General features: G+C 38.7%; 1 protein-coding gene across 1 annotated transcript; it reads right to left on the bottom strand.

The window, feature by feature from the left end:
* Nucleotides 1-80: 80 nt before the first annotated feature.
* LOC114250237 (aldo-keto reductase AKR2E4) lies at nucleotides 81-10,097 on the bottom strand. The gene is made up of 7 exons (XM_028184029.2): nucleotides 9,992-10,097; nucleotides 8,886-8,978; nucleotides 5,984-6,160; nucleotides 5,588-5,704; nucleotides 4,361-4,531; nucleotides 2,520-2,723; nucleotides 81-401 (listed from the first exon to the last, which is right to left on the bottom strand). Exons 1-7 carry the CDS (start codon nucleotides 10,040-10,042, stop codon nucleotides 213-215), a joined length of 1,002 nt encoding a protein of 333 aa, XP_028039830.2. The 5' UTR covers nucleotides 10,043-10,097; the 3' UTR covers nucleotides 81-212.
* Between the last annotated feature and the right edge of the window lie 7,966 nt (nucleotides 10,098-18,063).

Genomic DNA, 18,063 nt, shown 5'->3' with positions numbered 1-18,063 from the left:
CTAAACTGGAACTTTATAAGTAGGTACATACCTAATATTAAATCTTCAAGTTCGATCCTGCTCTTTGAAACAAAGAAATGTTTTTTTTTGTGATTTTTTATTTATTAACACAACAACGTATTTTTGTCATTAATTCTATCATGTGGAACTCTAAACTAGAACTGAAAACAAATACTGGTTTAGCGATTCTTGAAAAAAAAATGCTTTGTATATTATGCTAACTGGAACGGGTAGTCAGGATGTTTGCTCCATTTGGTCTGCGGCAAGGTCCTGTAGCCGGTGTCAAAGCTTTTCAGCAGGTTGAACTCCTCAGGAGTCAGACTGAAGTCGAACAGCTGAATGTTCTGCTCGATCCTCTCCTTATGCACCGATTTGGGTAGAACGACGGCTCCTAACTCGATCTTAAGAAAGAAGATAAAAAAGACTTAGTTTCACTGTACCTTTCTTTTATTAATTTGGATTGAAAAGACGAAAAGCGATTTTATATTTGCTTTAATTAATATCAGGATTGTAGCGGTATAGAATATTATAGAAATGTGACAAGATAGTAGGTAAAAATATGGTAAAATCCACAGGCGCTGACAGCGTATTGCACAGTGATATAGTCTATGGTGAGCCGAAAGCCCGCCAAAAACAAAATTATGTTCCGAACATTTATTTGTTTTTTTTAAGGCCTACTGGTGGCCCGGAGATCTTTCCAGTTTCACAATGACAGATGGGCGAGCAAAGGCTAAGCCAGGAGGGAGGGATTTGCTAACAGCTACCCGAGCGACTCCAAGGGAAACCTAACAACTCAATAGTTTTTTTTTTTAAAATAAAAATCCATTTAATTGTATACTTTATACATAACATTGTTAATTCAGTCAAATACAACTGCCTAATGCGTGCTTCGGTTAAACATTGACTTATTAATATAAATAGTACCTATGTCGATCTTCAAGTAAGAAACCCGGCAAGGTTCTGAATAGCGCTGACGATAATTACACAACAAACTTGCAACAAGTTCCAAATACCGTAATTCGCGCGGTTTACTTTGTTATATTAACCGCTCGTCGTTTGTCGACCCCTAACCCTTTTGCAACCCTTTGTCGTTCCCTATTATAATGTTTAGTATACATAACATTTCACGTAGTCAGACATAACTTAAATATCTTATAAGAGGGTCGATACTTCGAAATAAATCTTCTTCCCGACTGCTAGTGTGTTTCGTCAAATAAACCATATCAGACCATAAAAAAACCAACTGGTCTCAAGGTATGAGACTACATCGCCTCTGTAAAGATGGGCTGTGAAATTGACTATCCATTTAGAAAATAATCTTGGGTACTTTTTATCTAAATTTTTGCATAAAATTCTTAGCAAGAAAAATACACGGGGCTACGTATCCCAAGGGATCATACAATTTAGCTATTTGTGAAAGTACTGAGCGTTTCGTAATATTACCTACCGTATGTGTAGTACGAAAAGAAAATGCGTCTTTTTTAGGCAACCAGTGTAGACCGAGAAAAAAGTACAGACCAACTAATGTTGGAAAAGTAAAAATCATGTTGACTAAAAGCAATTACGATTGAGAGCCCTATTTCAATATTTGTCCACTATATGTATTTCGTTCTTTTAAAGAAAACGGCAGAAATTGTTGTCTATTTTTTTATATTCTACCTATACTGATAGCCTTGAGAGGCTATTTCAGCTTCACCCTAACGTGTAGGTGAGCTCACGGGGCTCAAACCGGAGTGTTGCTAACACTGACCCTAGCAAGAGCAGTGCTTCGCAGAATCTACCACCGGATCGGAAACGCGACCCACTGAGAAGATCCGGCGAGAAACTCAGTGGGCTGTGTCTGTGGGTTAATTCGCTCGTCGAGCCCTTTGTCGCAAGCGACGAGTTCGACGAGGAACGGTAACCGGATCGTTGTCACGAAAGAGTCCATGAACATTCGATTTAAGTATAAAAATCGTATAACATCTTGCACGAACCAAGATAAGCACTTTAATACGGCGCGGCGGCGCTTGAAATTAGCTGTTAACTTAAATGAAATTTAACTAAAACCTGTCTAAATTAAAGTTTTTTTTTCCTAGAAGGGTGGACTAGCTCACAGCCCACCTAGTGTTAAGTGGTTACGGGAGCTCATGAACATCTACAACGTAAATGCCGCCACCTACCTTCAGATATGAGTTCTGAGGTCTCAATATAGTTACTACGGCTGCCCCACCCTTCAAACCGAAACGCATTACTGTTTCACGGCAGAATTAGGCAGGCTGGTGGTAACTATCGGTGCGGACTCACAAGAGGTCCTACCACCAGTAATTACGCAAATTATAATGTTGCGGGTTTGATTTTTATTACACGATGTTATTCCTTCACCGTGGAAGTCAATCGTGAACGTTTGTTAAGTACATATTTCATTAGAAAAATTGGTACCCGCCTGCGGGATTCGAACACCTCCTTCCTTCCTTTCCTTTAGGCCACGACGACTTCAGAAAGAAAGAAGAGCAAGCCTTAAAATAAATCACGCTCACCAAAAAGCGAAGAGCAACTTGCGGGACAGTTTTGTTGTATTTCTGGGCGATACCGACGAGGCGTTCATCGTCAATCCTCGGCGGAGGAGCGTCTGGTTGAGCCTTGCTCGGGAACAGCGACCCGAAGGGAGTGTACGCCATCACCACTATGTCGTTTTCGCGGCAGAACTTGAAGAGCTCTGGTTGTTGCAGGTTGAGGTTTAACTGAGGGATAAGACAATTAATAATAATATTAATAATTTATATATTTACTACATAAACTCTTAAATCGTGACCTAGAAACTATTTACATATTTAACAACTTGAGAGATTACGCAGATGGCATCAACAATATAATATTAACCAATGATCCTCACACTAGGCATAGCCTGTATCGTGAGGACCAAAATGCGATTTACTATGTATATAATCGACTTCAAAACGACATCACTATTATTAATAATTATTACGCTCAAAAACATGCGTTACAAGATTTGACATATAATATAATAAAATTTGAGTAATAAAAATAACATATCAAATAATTACACATATGTATATGGAGAGCGTAATTAATAAGAAAAAATAAACAAAAAGATACAAAACTAATAAATTAAACATTGCTTTTAATTAAGTTCTCTATGTCCATATAGTTCTTTTTTTTTTTATTGCCTTTGTAGGCAGACGAGCATACGGCCCACCTGATGGTGAGTGGTTACCGTCGTCCATGGACTTCAGCAAAGCCAAGGGCAGAGTCAAGCCGCTGCCTACCGCAAGTTCAATGTTAACAACCATTTTTTCACTAGTGGTTTAGCTTGCCTAACCGTTTTGTGTTTTAGGTTTTCATTACAATGTCTAATAACCGCGTTATAAATATAGATCTTAGCAACATCTTGGCAATTACCAAAATAATAATAAATAATACATTACTCGAAAAGGCGATAGGGTTGACCCTTCGCATTCATGTTTTCATTGAAGTTATAACACATATCTGATTTAGCAGATATATCTAGAAAACCTAAAACGCTGTCATTTTTGATATGCTCTTTGGGTAAAGCGAATAACAGGCCCATCGCAAGCACTTACTCTCAAGCCGAGGGTCGTGGGTTCGATTCTCACATCGGCCAAACACTTATTCGTAACAATTTTGTTAGCTCTTTAATCTGAGTGTTTTATATCTGATTTCAACATATACAGAGTCCTAGTTTAGCATTTAATTGCGATGTGAGATGTGTGTTGGATTCCTTATGTATTTATTAATTGATTTATTTATAACGTCCTTGTTATCAAAGTATTACATTCATTTGAAAATATCTTTATTAAGTCTACACCTGCCGCAATACAGTCATGCGGTCAAGTTTGAAGATTGAGTTAGATCTGAAATTTACGATATAGATATGATTCCGCAGAGCCACATCAGATTAATAGGGGGATATTCGCCCACTGAATACACAGAAGAGCTAGGGGGCAGAACATGCAGGAGGCACTAATTAGGTGAATTTAGGTCTACTCGGTGAGATCAATAATTCCAAGCTACTCTCAACCAAACTAAGCACGACGTTTCACCGTGAGGGAATTGAATCATAAATGAGGCTTATAGGGGCTTTAGTTGGGTCATTGATTAAGCCAGGCACGGTAACCTCAATTGTCTAAATGACCAGGGAAAAAGATGGAGTGACCAAGTGTCCGAGTATATGGACATGAGACTGAGCCACGCACTGCACTGTGCCACTGACCGACATAAGTGGCTACAAATTACAAAAAAAGTCACAGGTGAATCATGTTGCTCAGCAATGAGCGATCGACTGAAGGAAAAAGAGGAAGAGGTTTACTCGGTTGGAACAAAATCTGGTGACCGTTACCTCGATCTGCAAAGCCGAAGGTTTTTCCAGTCCGCTGTCGATGATCCTCTGGATTTGTTCTTGGTTAAAGTTGGAGATGCCTATGGATTTGGTGAGGCCAAGCTTCTTGGCGTCAATCATACCCCGCCACGTGTCCAGAAAGTCCACGTTGTCGAGCAAGGTATCGTTCTCCTGGAGATTTCAGATCAACACATAAAAGTTTTTTACTGGTGGTAGGACGTCTTGTGAGTCCGCGTGGGTAGGTACCACCACTCTGTCTATTTCGGCCGTAAAGCAGTAATGCGTTTCGGTTTGAAGGTCGGGGCAGCCGTTGTAACCATACTGAGACCTTAGAACTTATATCTCAAGGTGGGTGGCGCATTTACGTCGTAGATGTCTATGGGCTCCAGTAACCACTTAGCACCAGGTGGGCTGTGAGCTCGTCCACCCAAGTAAGCAATAAAAAAAAGTTTGAAGTTTATTGTAATGATGGTATAGATACTGGATGGGTTTAAAATTTCTTGTGGATGTTTTCCGTATCCAAAAAGTAGGGAAAGTAATAAACAGGGCTTTTTTTATTGCATTGCTGGGTGGACGAGCTCATAGCCCACCTGGTGCTAAGTGGTTAACGGAGCCTTTTCATTAGAAAAATTTGTACGCGCCTGCGGAATTCGAACACCGGTGCATCGTTAGATACGAATGTACCGGACGTCTCATCTTTTAGCGTGAAGAAAAAGCTCAATTTGAACGTATCTTTGGGATTATATTCCAGAATATGTATAAGATGCTGTTTTATCTCATACAATGAAAATAGGAAATATAATAAACGATGATAAAGTAGCAGTCCTGATTGGTTACCATTATTTATGGACATCAGTCAATCGATGCCAAGTGACACGGTAATCGCTTCCAGTAAGAGCCGGGCATTATTACTGCAACTTATTCGCAGAATAAGTTTAAAAAATATATATATAACCGTCCGCTCCTCCAATTTTCTCCGATTACAGAGACGAAACCAAATTTGAGACTAAAAACCTATTTAAAATAGGCGAGACCTTCATTTTGTAGTCTAACCTGTTTCCGTAAATAAATTCCAGTAAACAAATTGAACGTACTACGTCTCATCCAAACTCGTTTAGAGAATGACTCGTCAAAACACTAGAAACATTTAAGTTCAAAGCCAAATAATACGTAAATAATCTTTGAAAACGTTTCCTAACGCAAAGTTTCGCGAAAACTTCCACTCACAAACATAGCTATGGGCCAGTGAATCAAATACAGGTCGACGTATTCCAAGTTGAGATTTTCAAGGGACTTCCTCAGCGCTGGGACCACTTGCTCTCTCTCGTGGTAGGAATTCCATAGCTGAAAGACATTTAGAACTAATATTAACTGCTACATTGCACTAAATTACATCATAGCTACAGTGTTGATACGTCAAAATCATAAGAGAGGTGAGGCCAACAATTCCAAGTTACTCTCAACCAAACTAAGCACGACGTTGCACCGTGGGGGAATGGAATCATAAATGAGGCTTATAGGGGCTTTAGTTGGGTCATTGATTAAGCCAGGCACGGCCACCTCAATTATCTAAATGACCAGGGAAAAAAATGTTTAAAATACCCGAACCTGCCTTCATCGTACCTTGGTAGTTATAAAGATAGATTCTCTTTTAAGTCCTTCTGAGAATTTCTTGGTCAGGGCCCTTCCCACTTGGTCCTCGATTCCATATTTGTACGCGGTGTCTATGTGTGTGTATCCAGCTTCCAACGCGTATATGACAGCTTGCTCTGTGTCATTGGTTACTTGAACTACTTTTCCCTGAAAATTAAATAAGTTTTTGAAGTGAAACTTCTCTAGGGGTGTTGAGAGTAAAATTTTACTCGCGACAGATTCGTTACGGCTAGAGAGAAAAGATACAATTTGGGACGAGCGAGAGTGAGAAAATAGAGCGTCTCGCAAACCACTCGACCGTCGAGAGAGGGAAAGGACAAAGCGAGCTAGGTCGTTTCTCTTATACACAGCATTCCCTATTACAAGATCAATTTAATTTAAGGACGAAAAATTAAGAAATCCACAACACACCGCAAAAGAAGTTTCACTTCTTTCAATTGTACCAAGTTCTACGCGCACAATTTTTTCATTCTAAAAGCCTTTATAGTTTAGTGCATAGTTTTTTTGCGTTGAGTTTTGATTGAAACTAGATTTAGATCATCGGTAAAACTTGGCAGTAAAGAGACACGAAATGAGAAGCAGAAACATGGTGTGTCTGTGAACAGCAATCTTATTTCATCGGGGGCTTTTTGGCGGGAACGCGAGGAGTGAAGTTGTGTTATTTGTTTTATTTTGTCTATTTAGTGTTTCTTCAGGTTTAAATGTGTAATAACGGTGGTTTATTAACTGTTTAGTATCTGTGAAAGTGCACAAATGTGGGAAAATTAAACAAAGACGCTAGACGTAACTTCTCGGGATCCTCCAAAAAGTCCACTGAAAAAATCACAGTAAATGACCACCATTTTACTGAGATTATATTTCATCGCATATCATTTCATTTAATTTCATCCCAGTTGATCAATGTCTCAAATGAATCGTCTTCATTTAATTTCACTTCATATTATCATTTTTCATAAAAATAAGAATATAAATTAAAATCAGACATGACATTAAAGGTCTTAGTTACCAGGTCATAAAATCCCTTAAAAAAAACAAACGTGTGGCAATCGGGAACTGCCGCGGTAAAGCTATTGCATAGCATTTTTTTAAAACTTATGCAATTATAATTAGAGAATGATAATTTAATATTAAAACAATAATAAAACAAGACCACGCTATATTAAACATTAATAAAAGCAAAACCTTAACTGTCTCCTTCACACTCATAAGCTAGACCGCGCGAGAGAGATGGGCAGACTTTTCATGATGCGCATGCAGTGTGACGTCACGCCACGCGCTTATTCACAAACACTACACAAGCGCAACGTGTGAATGTGTTGAACGCGAGCTACATGGTAGGCGGAGTGAGGGGTGTAAGGTTTTTTTTGTTACGGAATTTCATGATTCGATCGCCGCGCTCAAGGCCCGCGATAAAAGCTATGCAATAGCTTAAATTTTTTTATCATCGGCCCGACCTAGAAAAGCATTGATTGATGTCTAGATGAGTATGACTAATTGGCAAGCTATGTAGCTTAAGCTGATGGATGCAATACCCATGCAAAACGTAAGGTAGATAGAGAATATTTGGAGAGGTTTTCAAAATATTGATAGGTATGACGATGCTATTAATGGATTTTGTGGAAGTTATAACAATTTGAGGTTGTTCGGTGGCTCGCATCCTCGTATCTTTCAAGTCAAACATAATTTTATTTTATTTATATATTTACATATTTTTTTTATGAGGTAAGAAATATGTAATCAAATGACCTCTGAAATCTGAAATGAGGGTTATCAGAAAATAAAAAATATCTCCCAAGATAATATAATAATATAAACAAAACTAATGATTTAATTTCATAAACAATATGAAATGAATATTTTACGAGTATTACATAAACATTACATAACGGAGAACCATGAAGGCAATGATTTTCAGATTTTCAGATTTTCAGATGCGTTTTCATTGAGTAAGCCGCAAATCTATATATAAATGAATTGCTGTTCGTTAGTCTCACTAAAACTCGAGAACGGCTGGACCGATTTAGCTAATTTTGGTCTTGAATTACTTGTGGAAGTCCAGAGAAGATTTAAAAGATAAATATGAAAATGCTCGGAATTAAATAAAAAAATAACAATTTTGTTTTTCCTTTAATGTGTCCCGCGTCGGACGGATTCCTTTTGTTTGTTTTAAGTTTATTTTATACAAAAGTTTAGGTCTTTTATTTATCGATTGAGGCACTACGAAGTCTGCCGGGTCAGCTAGTAGTGTAATAAAATATGAAATGGCCTAAATCGTGCAACATACTATAATTATGTCTGTAACGTGTTACATTGGAAACATAAACATTACTTTATTAACAACACATTAATTGTCCAAATAGTTAAATAAATAAAAAATAAATTTTAATAAATTTGAATTAAAAATAGTGTAAGAATAAATGATTTTAATTGTAAAAAAGCGTGGGGTGCTTTTCAGGATATTATCAAAATAACCCTTCTACTTATATAAAATATAATATAAAATATTTATAACTACTGATACCATGCACCCCACGCTTTTTTTTACAATATAATAATTTTTTCTTACACTATTTTTAATTCAAATTTATTAAATATTAATTTCTATTTTTTAGTTGGATTTTCTATAAAAGCGTATTTTGTTAGTTTTTTAAAACTATTATTTATTTTTAAATTTTTTAGTTGAATATCAATTTTAAAAAACTTTTTTTTTTTTATTTTTTTTTTTTAGTATTTTCTTGTCATCGTTCCTTATTAAGTAACTAAGTATAATACCAAATTTCGAGTTAATCCAACATTTTGAAGGGGGTCAAAATCATGTTCAACGATTCCGTTACATACATACGTCTGAAGCTAATAAAAGCGTATTAATTACTTTAGGTCGATGTCCCAGCCATGTTCCGAGTGCTACCACTGGTATGTTCCCACCACTACTCAGTTGTAACGTCGGCACGATCAGGTCAGCGCTCTGTGGAATCGAAAACTCATATCAATTGGACCCTACCCTTTCAATTGGACACGGACGGCGGCCGGAGGCTCTTTTGATATTCAGTTATTTTCTACTAATTATATTATAATAACTCATATTATAAAGCTGAAGAGTTTGTTTGTTTGAACGCGCTAATCTCAGGAACTACTGGTCCGATTTGAAAAATTCTTTCAGTGTTACATAGCCCATTTATTGAGGAAGGCTATAATATACCATCACGGTAAGATCAATACAAGTGGAGCACCAATAAAGAATGTTTCAAAATAGGGGTTTAAATAGCTTCCTTAACATTCTATAATTCAAAAATATTTTCACTTTCTACGTAAATGAAGGGGGGGGGGGGTAAAATTTAGCATTATGCCAAAGTAACTATTCCACGCGGACGGAGTCGCGGGCAAAAGCTTGTATAATAATATTTTGTAAGCTTTGTCTGTGATGTAAATATATTTGCAAAATTGCAAACCTGGTTTTAATGGTGGTAGGACGTCTTGTGAATCCGCACGGGTAGGTACCACTGCCCTGCCAATTTCTGCCGTGAAGCAGTAATGCGTTTCGGTTTGAGGGGTGGGGTAGCCGTTATAACTATACTGAGACTTTAGAACTTATATCTCAAGGTAGGTGGCGGCATTTACGTTGTAGATGTCTGTGGGCTCCGGTAACCACTTAACACCATTTGAGCCGTGAACTCGTCCACCCACCTAAGCTATAAAAAAAAAAGATTCTCGGTATGCGGAGTGGTAATCAACCAACACTGCTCGACGCGCAGACCGACTTAATATCACAACATCAGGCTTATTGGCAACAATGTACCTATCCATGATAATAGATCGGTGCCAGTAGAGCGTAACACGACTATTTTCAAGAACTGGTTGAGGTTGGTATTGGTAATAAGATACAGCAGAATCAAGAATTGTTAGTATTATTATTATTATTATTTCCTATACGAGCAGGCCTCAAAGGCTCAATCAAGAATATAGAAAAAAATAACTTACAGTAAAACACAGCGCGCTCAGGCAAAACAAGAAACCGGCCCACTTGTCCATTGCGAATGGAATGACCGTATTGCCGCTCGATCAATAAGATCCCGTTATAATAAAGCAAAGCATTTGTATGTATATGTATATAATAATATATATACAATGTATTATATCTTTGTAGGGCTATAGATCTGTGACAGATATGTTTGACCTCTGAAAGATTTTGTAGGTATTTTTTTGATCTTAGAACCTCCCTGACCCCAGATCGGATTAGATATTTTTGGTAGCGTTTTTCGTTCATGGACATGTGATGAGACGAAATGACAATGAGGTAGGTAAGAGAGTGCTAACTATGAATGTGAAAGATAGACCTGTGTAAAGGTAGACCTAAGAAGAAATGGATGGATTGCGTGAAAGACGATATGTGCAAGAGGGGAGTGAGCGGAGAAATGGTATATGATAGAGTAGTATGGAAGGAGAAAACATGTTGCGCCGACCCCAGGTGCCTGGGAGAAACGCAGGAGAATGATGATGGTAGCGTCTTTCGTTCGCGTTTGAGAACCAATTAGAATTTTGGTCACGTCTTATTGTCTGATCACAATCTCACCATGCAAATACTAATGACTAACATGACCATACGTCCCGTTTTGGGCGGGATTGTCCCGCTGTCCCCGACGAGTACAAAAATGTCCCGTTTCCATTTATTTGTTGTGCATGTTTTATTAAAAACTTACCGAGTACTTACTTATCCAGAATCCTTATTGTATTACAAAATACATACTAAAGTAACTCTCATTTTGCTGTAGAAAAGTAGTTTTTTGTTGTGAAATTATTTATAAATATTATTGTAAGGGCAAGTCGGTGTAAGAATTAAGATGTCAGTGAGGTCGAGATACCATAATAAATTATTTCAAGTCTTTTTTTTTAAACTATATATTTTATTTTGCACTTAAATATTACATCTTACCCCGACATACACTATATATTTATTTATTTATATACGGAATTCCGTAGGCGTCCCGCTTAGACACGAAAAAAAAGATCACGTTACGAATGACTGACTTGAAAATCGATTATCGTATAACATTTCTCATTGTTTGCTTACGTAATATTGCGTTCATCTATATTGCGTTACGAGAGATATTCTTGCCACGTTTTTACTGGTGGTAGGACCTCTTGTGAGTCCGCGCGGGCAGGTACAACCACCCTGCCTATTTCTGCCGTGAAGCAGTAATGCGTTTCGGTTTGAAGGGCGGGGCAGCCGTTGTAACTATACTGAGACCTTAGAACTTATCTCTCAAGGTGGGTGGCGTATTTACGTCGTAGATGTCTATGGGCTCCAGTAACCACTTAACACCAGGTGGGCTGTGAGCTCGTCAACCCATCTAAGCAATAAAAAAAAGTCTTATTGGTATTTTGTAGCAGTTGTCCCACCCTTGAAACCGAAGCGCATAACTACTTCGCGGCAATAAATATGCGGGATAGCAGTGTGCTTGGTGCGAGCTTTTTAACGTTCTCGATAGCGTAAGAGTTAACTCAAATTCGTATGCAGTTGGAACAGCGCTCCTAGCGGCAAACGTAAGCAAACGTTCCTATTCCGTACAAATTTGAGTTAACTCTTACGCTAATCAGAATGTTAAAAAACTCGCACTAAGCACACTGTACAATAATACAGTACACGGAGAATGCTAGCGCTTATTCTCGGGTGAATCACGCAGTCGCCCTCGGCAAGAAAATCACCACTAATGAGGCAAATTATAATTTTTGCGCGTTTGATTTTTATTTGACGATATTATTGCTTTACCGTGGAAGTCAATCGTCAAAATTTCCTAGCATCGCGCTATACAGGGATCTGGTAGAAGTTATATGACTGAATACCTACCTAACATCAGCTCCCCTTGGGAATGATATCGTTGGCATAAGATGGTAGTCAGAAGAACTCCATAAGTAAAATACAATAGGCAAAGATATACCCTACAACAGGCAAAATATTCAAATTAAAATTACGTTTTTCGATAACAACACGTACGTAATCTTCTCTGTTTGTGTTATATAAGGTTTCTAAATAAATGTAGTACTTTTCCAAAGAATTTGTTACGTAAAAAAGATACAGCATTAAAACATTAAGAAGATACAATAAACAGTTATCAGTGTTAATTAAAAAGCCGCAAATTGTGTATTGGACAACGGAATCGAGATGTTCCGTAGTTAATTGAGTAATACATTAAATTAAATGTAAATAGTAACTATATACTAGCGGGTGGACTTGTAGGTCTTTTACTGATGGTAGGACTTCGTCTGAGTTCGCACGGGTAAGGTACCACGACCCTGCCTTTTTCTGCCGTGAAGCAGTAATGCGTTTCGGCTTGAAGGGGGGGGCAGCCGTTGTAACTATACTGAGACCTTAGAACTGTTATCTCAAGTTGGGTGGCGGCATTTACGTTGTAGATGTCTATGAGCTCCGGTAACCACTTAACATCAGGTGGGCCGTAAGCTCGTTCTATCCACTTAAGCAATAAATAAAAAAAATCGCATGACACAAGACCATGACCCCGTGCGATTTATCTTCATACATAACATACATATATATATATGTCGTGGATAACGACTTTTAGTAATATTAAGACGGTGATTTTGATTATTATTTTAAATGATGAAATGTTGTTTTGATAAATATCACAAAATGAAGGGTAGACTCCGTAACGCCAAAGAATACAATGGCGGTACGTGGACAGAGTTGTGGCATTCCGTGTCAGACAGTTATTCAGTCCGTATCAGACGGTCCGTCCGTCTCACTCAGTGAGTCTCTGGCAGTCAGTCAGTCAGTCTGTCGGTATGTGGAACGAAACTGTCGGTTTACCCTGTCATTGTGAAATTTGAGTGTGTTGAGTTTCAATAATTATTATTCAAAAGTTTTATTGACTAAACTGAGTTCAATCGAATACGAGTGATGACGGAAACCACCGCTCAGCCATCCCTGGCGCCGTGTGCCAACATATATATACCTAGTCAGGTCATAAGTATTGTCACACAGTAAAAACTTTTCTTTTAGAATGCTGGCCACAAAAAAGTTTATTGAATTCGAATTTCGAATTGTTTATGAAAATGAAAATGTATACTTTTAGAGTTTTACTCATTTTTAAATATGGAGTGGACGCTTAAAGAAGACTGTGTTGAAGTTATTGCGTTGCATCGTTGCGGTTACGCGCCAATTAAAATTTTTAACATACTGAAAAATTTGAATATAACCAAAAGATTCGTTTATCGTACCATCAAACGATACAATGAAGACTCTAGTGTAGATGACAGGTCAAGAAGTGGTCACCCTGATAGTGAATGGTTACCGTCGTCCATAACTCCGACTTCATCCATATTCCTCAAGCTGATTTTCATGTAGTAAAATGAATCAACGTATTCCGACTAAGATTTTTTTTAATATTTGTTTATTTTGACTTATTGTTTTAACTTGTACTACATATGAAAGCATTATATGTTTTGTTTTTTACAAGGCATATGTTGCGCCTGTTTTACGCACTTACTTTTCGATACACCACTACAAAGAATTTGTTGTTTTGTAAGTGTAACATAAATTATTCGGTGGCGGCGCCCTTAATGTCCTGGCGCTCTTCGCATACAGGGGCGGCGCGGCCCTGGGATGCCATGCACTGCATATCAGACGAGGACGAGGACGGTGACCGGTGCTTGAGGTGCCTAAAAGCTCCGAGAATGAATCCGGAGGATCCGACATGACATGTTTCTGGCGACGGCGGCTTTGCGTTGCCCCGTCGCGGTTCTTTATTTGTTCCACCTATCTAAATATATCTCTATTTTGGACACAAAAGCACCTGTGAAGGCTTAATCATATAAAAAAATCCTTTTTTCAACATTCTCAAGAAAAGCTTGTTTATGCAAGTTCCGATCATCATTTGAATGAACCCTGACCTTACCTCTGACGTTGCTCAAAACCTTATGTATCGTTAGGCTATTAAAGATGTTTTTCCAATGCGTTCGTGTTATTTGAGAATGGCTGAGCGCTAGGATTTTATTGCTTAGTTGGGTGGACGAGCTCACAGCCCACCTGGTGTTAAGTGGTTATTGAAGCTCATAGACATCCATAACGTAAATGCCGCCACCCGCCTTGAAATATGAGTTCTAAGGTCTCAGTACAGTTATAACGGCCGCCCCGCCCTTCAAACCGAAACCCATTACTGCTTCACAGCAGATATAGGCAGGGTAGTGGTACCTACCCGTGTGGACTCACAAGAGGTCCTACCACCAGTAAAGAATTAGGAATTAGGAGTGTTCCATATTACGCGACACGACCCTTAAATTTAAACGAATATTTATTATCAACTTGATATCGTGTCTGACCTTAAGACCCAATGAAACAGAATCTCCATTTTAATAGTGGCCTTGGATTGTGCCGTGTATGTTGATTTACGATTTTAGTCTATATTTATAATTTTGAAGTAAAACTTTTTTAGGCGCGTTAAAAGTAAAATTTAACTCGCGACAAATTCGTTACGGCTAGAGAGAAAAGATACAATTTAGGAAGAGCGAGAGTGAGAAGATAGACAGAGCGTCTCGCGAACCACTGTTTACGGGCGTCGGCCACTAGATGGCTTGTAGTAAAACTAATCGTTTCTCATTGCTCCTGTAGATGGCAGTAACAACTTAACTATCTTGTAATGTTTTATTTAGTTTAGCGACATCTATTGGTTTTCATATAAACTACTACATTGCAAGGCCAACGGTGTGACCAGCTTAGTTTCTAAAATATATACAGATAGCGGTATTTTAAATAAAAGTTATTTAGAAGAAAAAAAACACTACACAGCAAAAGAAGTCGTTTGAAGGCGTCGTGGCCTAAAGGATAAGACGTCCGGTGCATTCGTGTTGAAGCGATGCACCCGGTGTTCGAATCTCAGGCGGGTACCAATTTTTCTAATGAAATACGTACTCAACAAAATAAATGTTCACGATTGACTTCCACGGTGAAGGAATAACATCGTGTAATAAAAATCAAACCCGCAAAAATTATAATTAGCGTAATTACTGGTGGTAGGACCTCTTGTGAGTCCGCGCGGGTGGGTACCACCGCCCTGCCTATTTCTGCCGTGAAGCGGTAATGCGTTTCGGTTTGAAGGGTGGGGCAGCCGTTGTAACTTGCTTGAGACCTTAGAGCTTGTATCTCAGGCTGGGTGGCGCATTTACGTTGTGGATGTCTATGGGCTCCAGTAACCACTTAACACCAGGTGGGCTGTGAGCTCGTTCACCCATCTAAGCAATAAAAAAAAAGAAGAAGTTTCACTTTTTTCACGTGCACCAAGTTGCATACGCATCATTTTTTTACCCCCATTGTATTCTTCACTTATACTATTTTAAGTTTCCATCCATAACTAACTAATCTAAGCACGATAAAGCACCTTAATGGCCATTTACCTACATATTATTATAGTCTGAATAAATGATCACTTTGCTGATAACATTAATAAATTAAATTAAATTTCCGGTTTGATTGTTTTTATTTTAATCATCTTACATACTGTATATACCTAGGTCCTTTGTTCCTACCTCCTATATCCTTCAACGGTGAAGGAATAACATTGTGTACCTAATAAAAATCAAACCTGCAAAATTATAATTTGCGTAATTACTGGTGGTAGGACGTCTTGTGAGTCCGCACGGGTAGGTAACACCACCCTGCCTATTTCCGCCGTGAAACAGTAATGCGTTTCGGTTTGAAGGGTGGGGCAGCCGTTGTACAGTAAAAACGGAGACCTCAGAACTATTATCTCAAGTTGAGTGGCGGCATTTACGTTGTAGATGTCTATGGGCTCCGGTAACCACTTTGTACTGGTGGTAGGACCTCTTGTGAGTCCGCGCGGGTAGGTACCACCACCCTGCCTATTTCTGCCGTGAAGCAGTAATGCGTTTCGGTTTGAAAGGTGGGGCAGCCGTTGTAACTATACTGAGACCTTAGAACTTATCTCAAGTTGGGTGGCGGCATTTACGTTGTAGATGTCTATGGGCTCCGGTAACCACTTAAAATCAGGTGGGCCGTGAGATCGTTCTACCACCTTAAGCAATAAATAAATAAAAGCGCAGTTTGATCGCATGACACAAGACGATGACCCCGTGCGACTTATCTTCATGCCTAACATACATATAGGTACATATAACATCTCGAGCTCTGCAATGCAATCGTGTTTTTTTTCCTTTGTAGACAGACGTGCATTCGGTCCGCCTGATAGTGAATGGTTACCGTCGTCCATAACTCCAGACTTCATCCATATTCCTCAAGATTATTTTCACGTAGTAAAATGGAGCAACGTATTCCGACTAACATTTGGCAACGACAATCTTATATCTAATATCTAAGCTATCTAATATATACAGTAAAAAAATATATTGTATTACTGGTGGTAGGACCTCTTGTGAGTCTGCGCGGGCAGGTACAACCACCTTGCCTATTTCTGCCGTGAAACAGTAATGCGTTTCGGTTTGAAGGGTGGAGCAGCCGTTGTAACTATACCTGAGACCTTAGAACTTATATCTCAAGATGGGTGGCGCATTTACGTCGTAGATGTCTATGGGCTCCAGTAACCACTTAACACAAGGTGGGCTGTGAGCTCGTCTAACCCATCTAAGTAATAAAAAAAATGTGAAAGATAAAAGAATAGCCATACGCAAGTCAGGCCCGGGTCATCATCATCATCATCATCCCAACCTGTCCACTGTCCACTGCTGAACAAAGGCCTCTCCAACTGATGTCCAGTGCGGCTGGTCCAATGCCGCCTGCATCCGACGTGACCCAGCGATTCTCACTAGGTTATCGGTCTTCAGGCTCTCACTAGGTCATTTGGTAGGTGAAGTCCCACACTGCTCTTGCCAGTACGTGGTCTCCACTCGAGAATCTTTCTGCCTCATCGTCCGTCCGAGCCCAAGGTGTACAAGTAATATTCACATCACGTTTATTTGCAAATCTTTCTGATCCCCAATGTTTTTTTAAATTTTAAGGTCATTAATAGGTTAAAAAACATAGAACGCATTCACGATGTGCATAGATCACGTGAAGTGTAGAAAAGTCATGTTATTAGAGTTAGTGCCTAACGCAAAACAGACTGAATATGAGTCGTCTATTATCAAAGGTGGCAATCTGTGCATTTGGACAAAAAAATGTTATTGATATGTCAATACAGATTGATTTGAATATAATCGTCTCCTTCAAAGAATACGGTTCAAAACCTGCATTAAATAAAGGTTAATACTTAATCTTATTTATCTAAGATGTCGTTCAGAAGAGTTTTGTGACTGCCAATGGAATACAAAGTCAATAATTCGTTTTTCTGATTTACCAATAATTGTCCAAAAGTCACATTGCCGGCTTTGATAATAGTCGACTCATATATAGGTTTTTGATATCCAGTGATCTAATGTAGGTAATGTTGCAGATTCGATAACCATCTTTTTAAGAATAAATAATACACTTATAAGTTAAATCAATGAAACAAATTCATTTCCATTTGGATATACCTATTTGTATTTATTAAAAGAAAAACAAAACAAATTATAATTCATTACTATTTAATTCCCGTCTGCGCATCATCTAGATATAACTGAGAGGTGAATGGAAAAGTATCGTTGGTTTGCCGCCTCGTATTTTCCCTAAGTTTACACCTTTTTTTTTATTGCTTAGATGTGTGAACGAGCTCCCAGCCCACCTGGTGTTAAGTGGTTACTGGAGCCCATAGACATCTAGAACGTAAATGCGCCACCCACCTCGAGATATAAGTTCTAAGGTCTCAGTATAGTTACAACGGTTACCCCACCCTTCGAACCGAAACGCATTACTGCTTCACGGCGGAAATAGGCGGGGTGGTGGTACCTACCCGTGCTGACTCCCAAGAGGTCCTACACCAGTAATTACGCAAATTATAATTTTGCGGGTTTCATTTTTATTACACGATGTTATTCCTTCATCGTGGAAGTCAATCGTGAACATTTGTTAATATAAGTACGTGTTTCATTAGAAAAATTGGTACCCGCCTGCGAGATTCGAACACCGGTGCATCGCTACATACGAA

Source organism: Bombyx mandarina, chromosome 02, assembly GCF_030267445.1.
Source record: "Bombyx mandarina strain Sakado chromosome 02, ASM3026744v2".
NCBI classification, from domain to species: Eukaryota; Metazoa; Arthropoda; class Insecta; order Lepidoptera; family Bombycidae; genus Bombyx; species Bombyx mandarina.
This window is presented reverse-complemented; position numbering and strand designations above follow the sequence as displayed.

What these genes read in the sequence shown, in the direction of transcription:
- LOC114250237 (XM_028184029.2), bottom strand. Translation starts at nt 10,042, where the DNA reads ATGGACAAGTGGGCCGGTTTCTTGTTTTGCCTGAGCGCGCTGTGTTTT. An exon ending in CTATCTTTATAACTACCAAG is followed by an intron (nt 5,705 to 5,983) that starts GTACGATGAAGG and finishes AATGTCTTTCAG; the next exon opens with CTATGGAATTCCTACCACGA. An exon ending in AAGTTGCTCTTCGCTTTTTG is followed by an intron (nt 402 to 2,519) that starts GTGAGCGTGATT and finishes TTCTTTCTTAAG; the next exon opens with ATCGAGTTAGGAGCCGTCGT.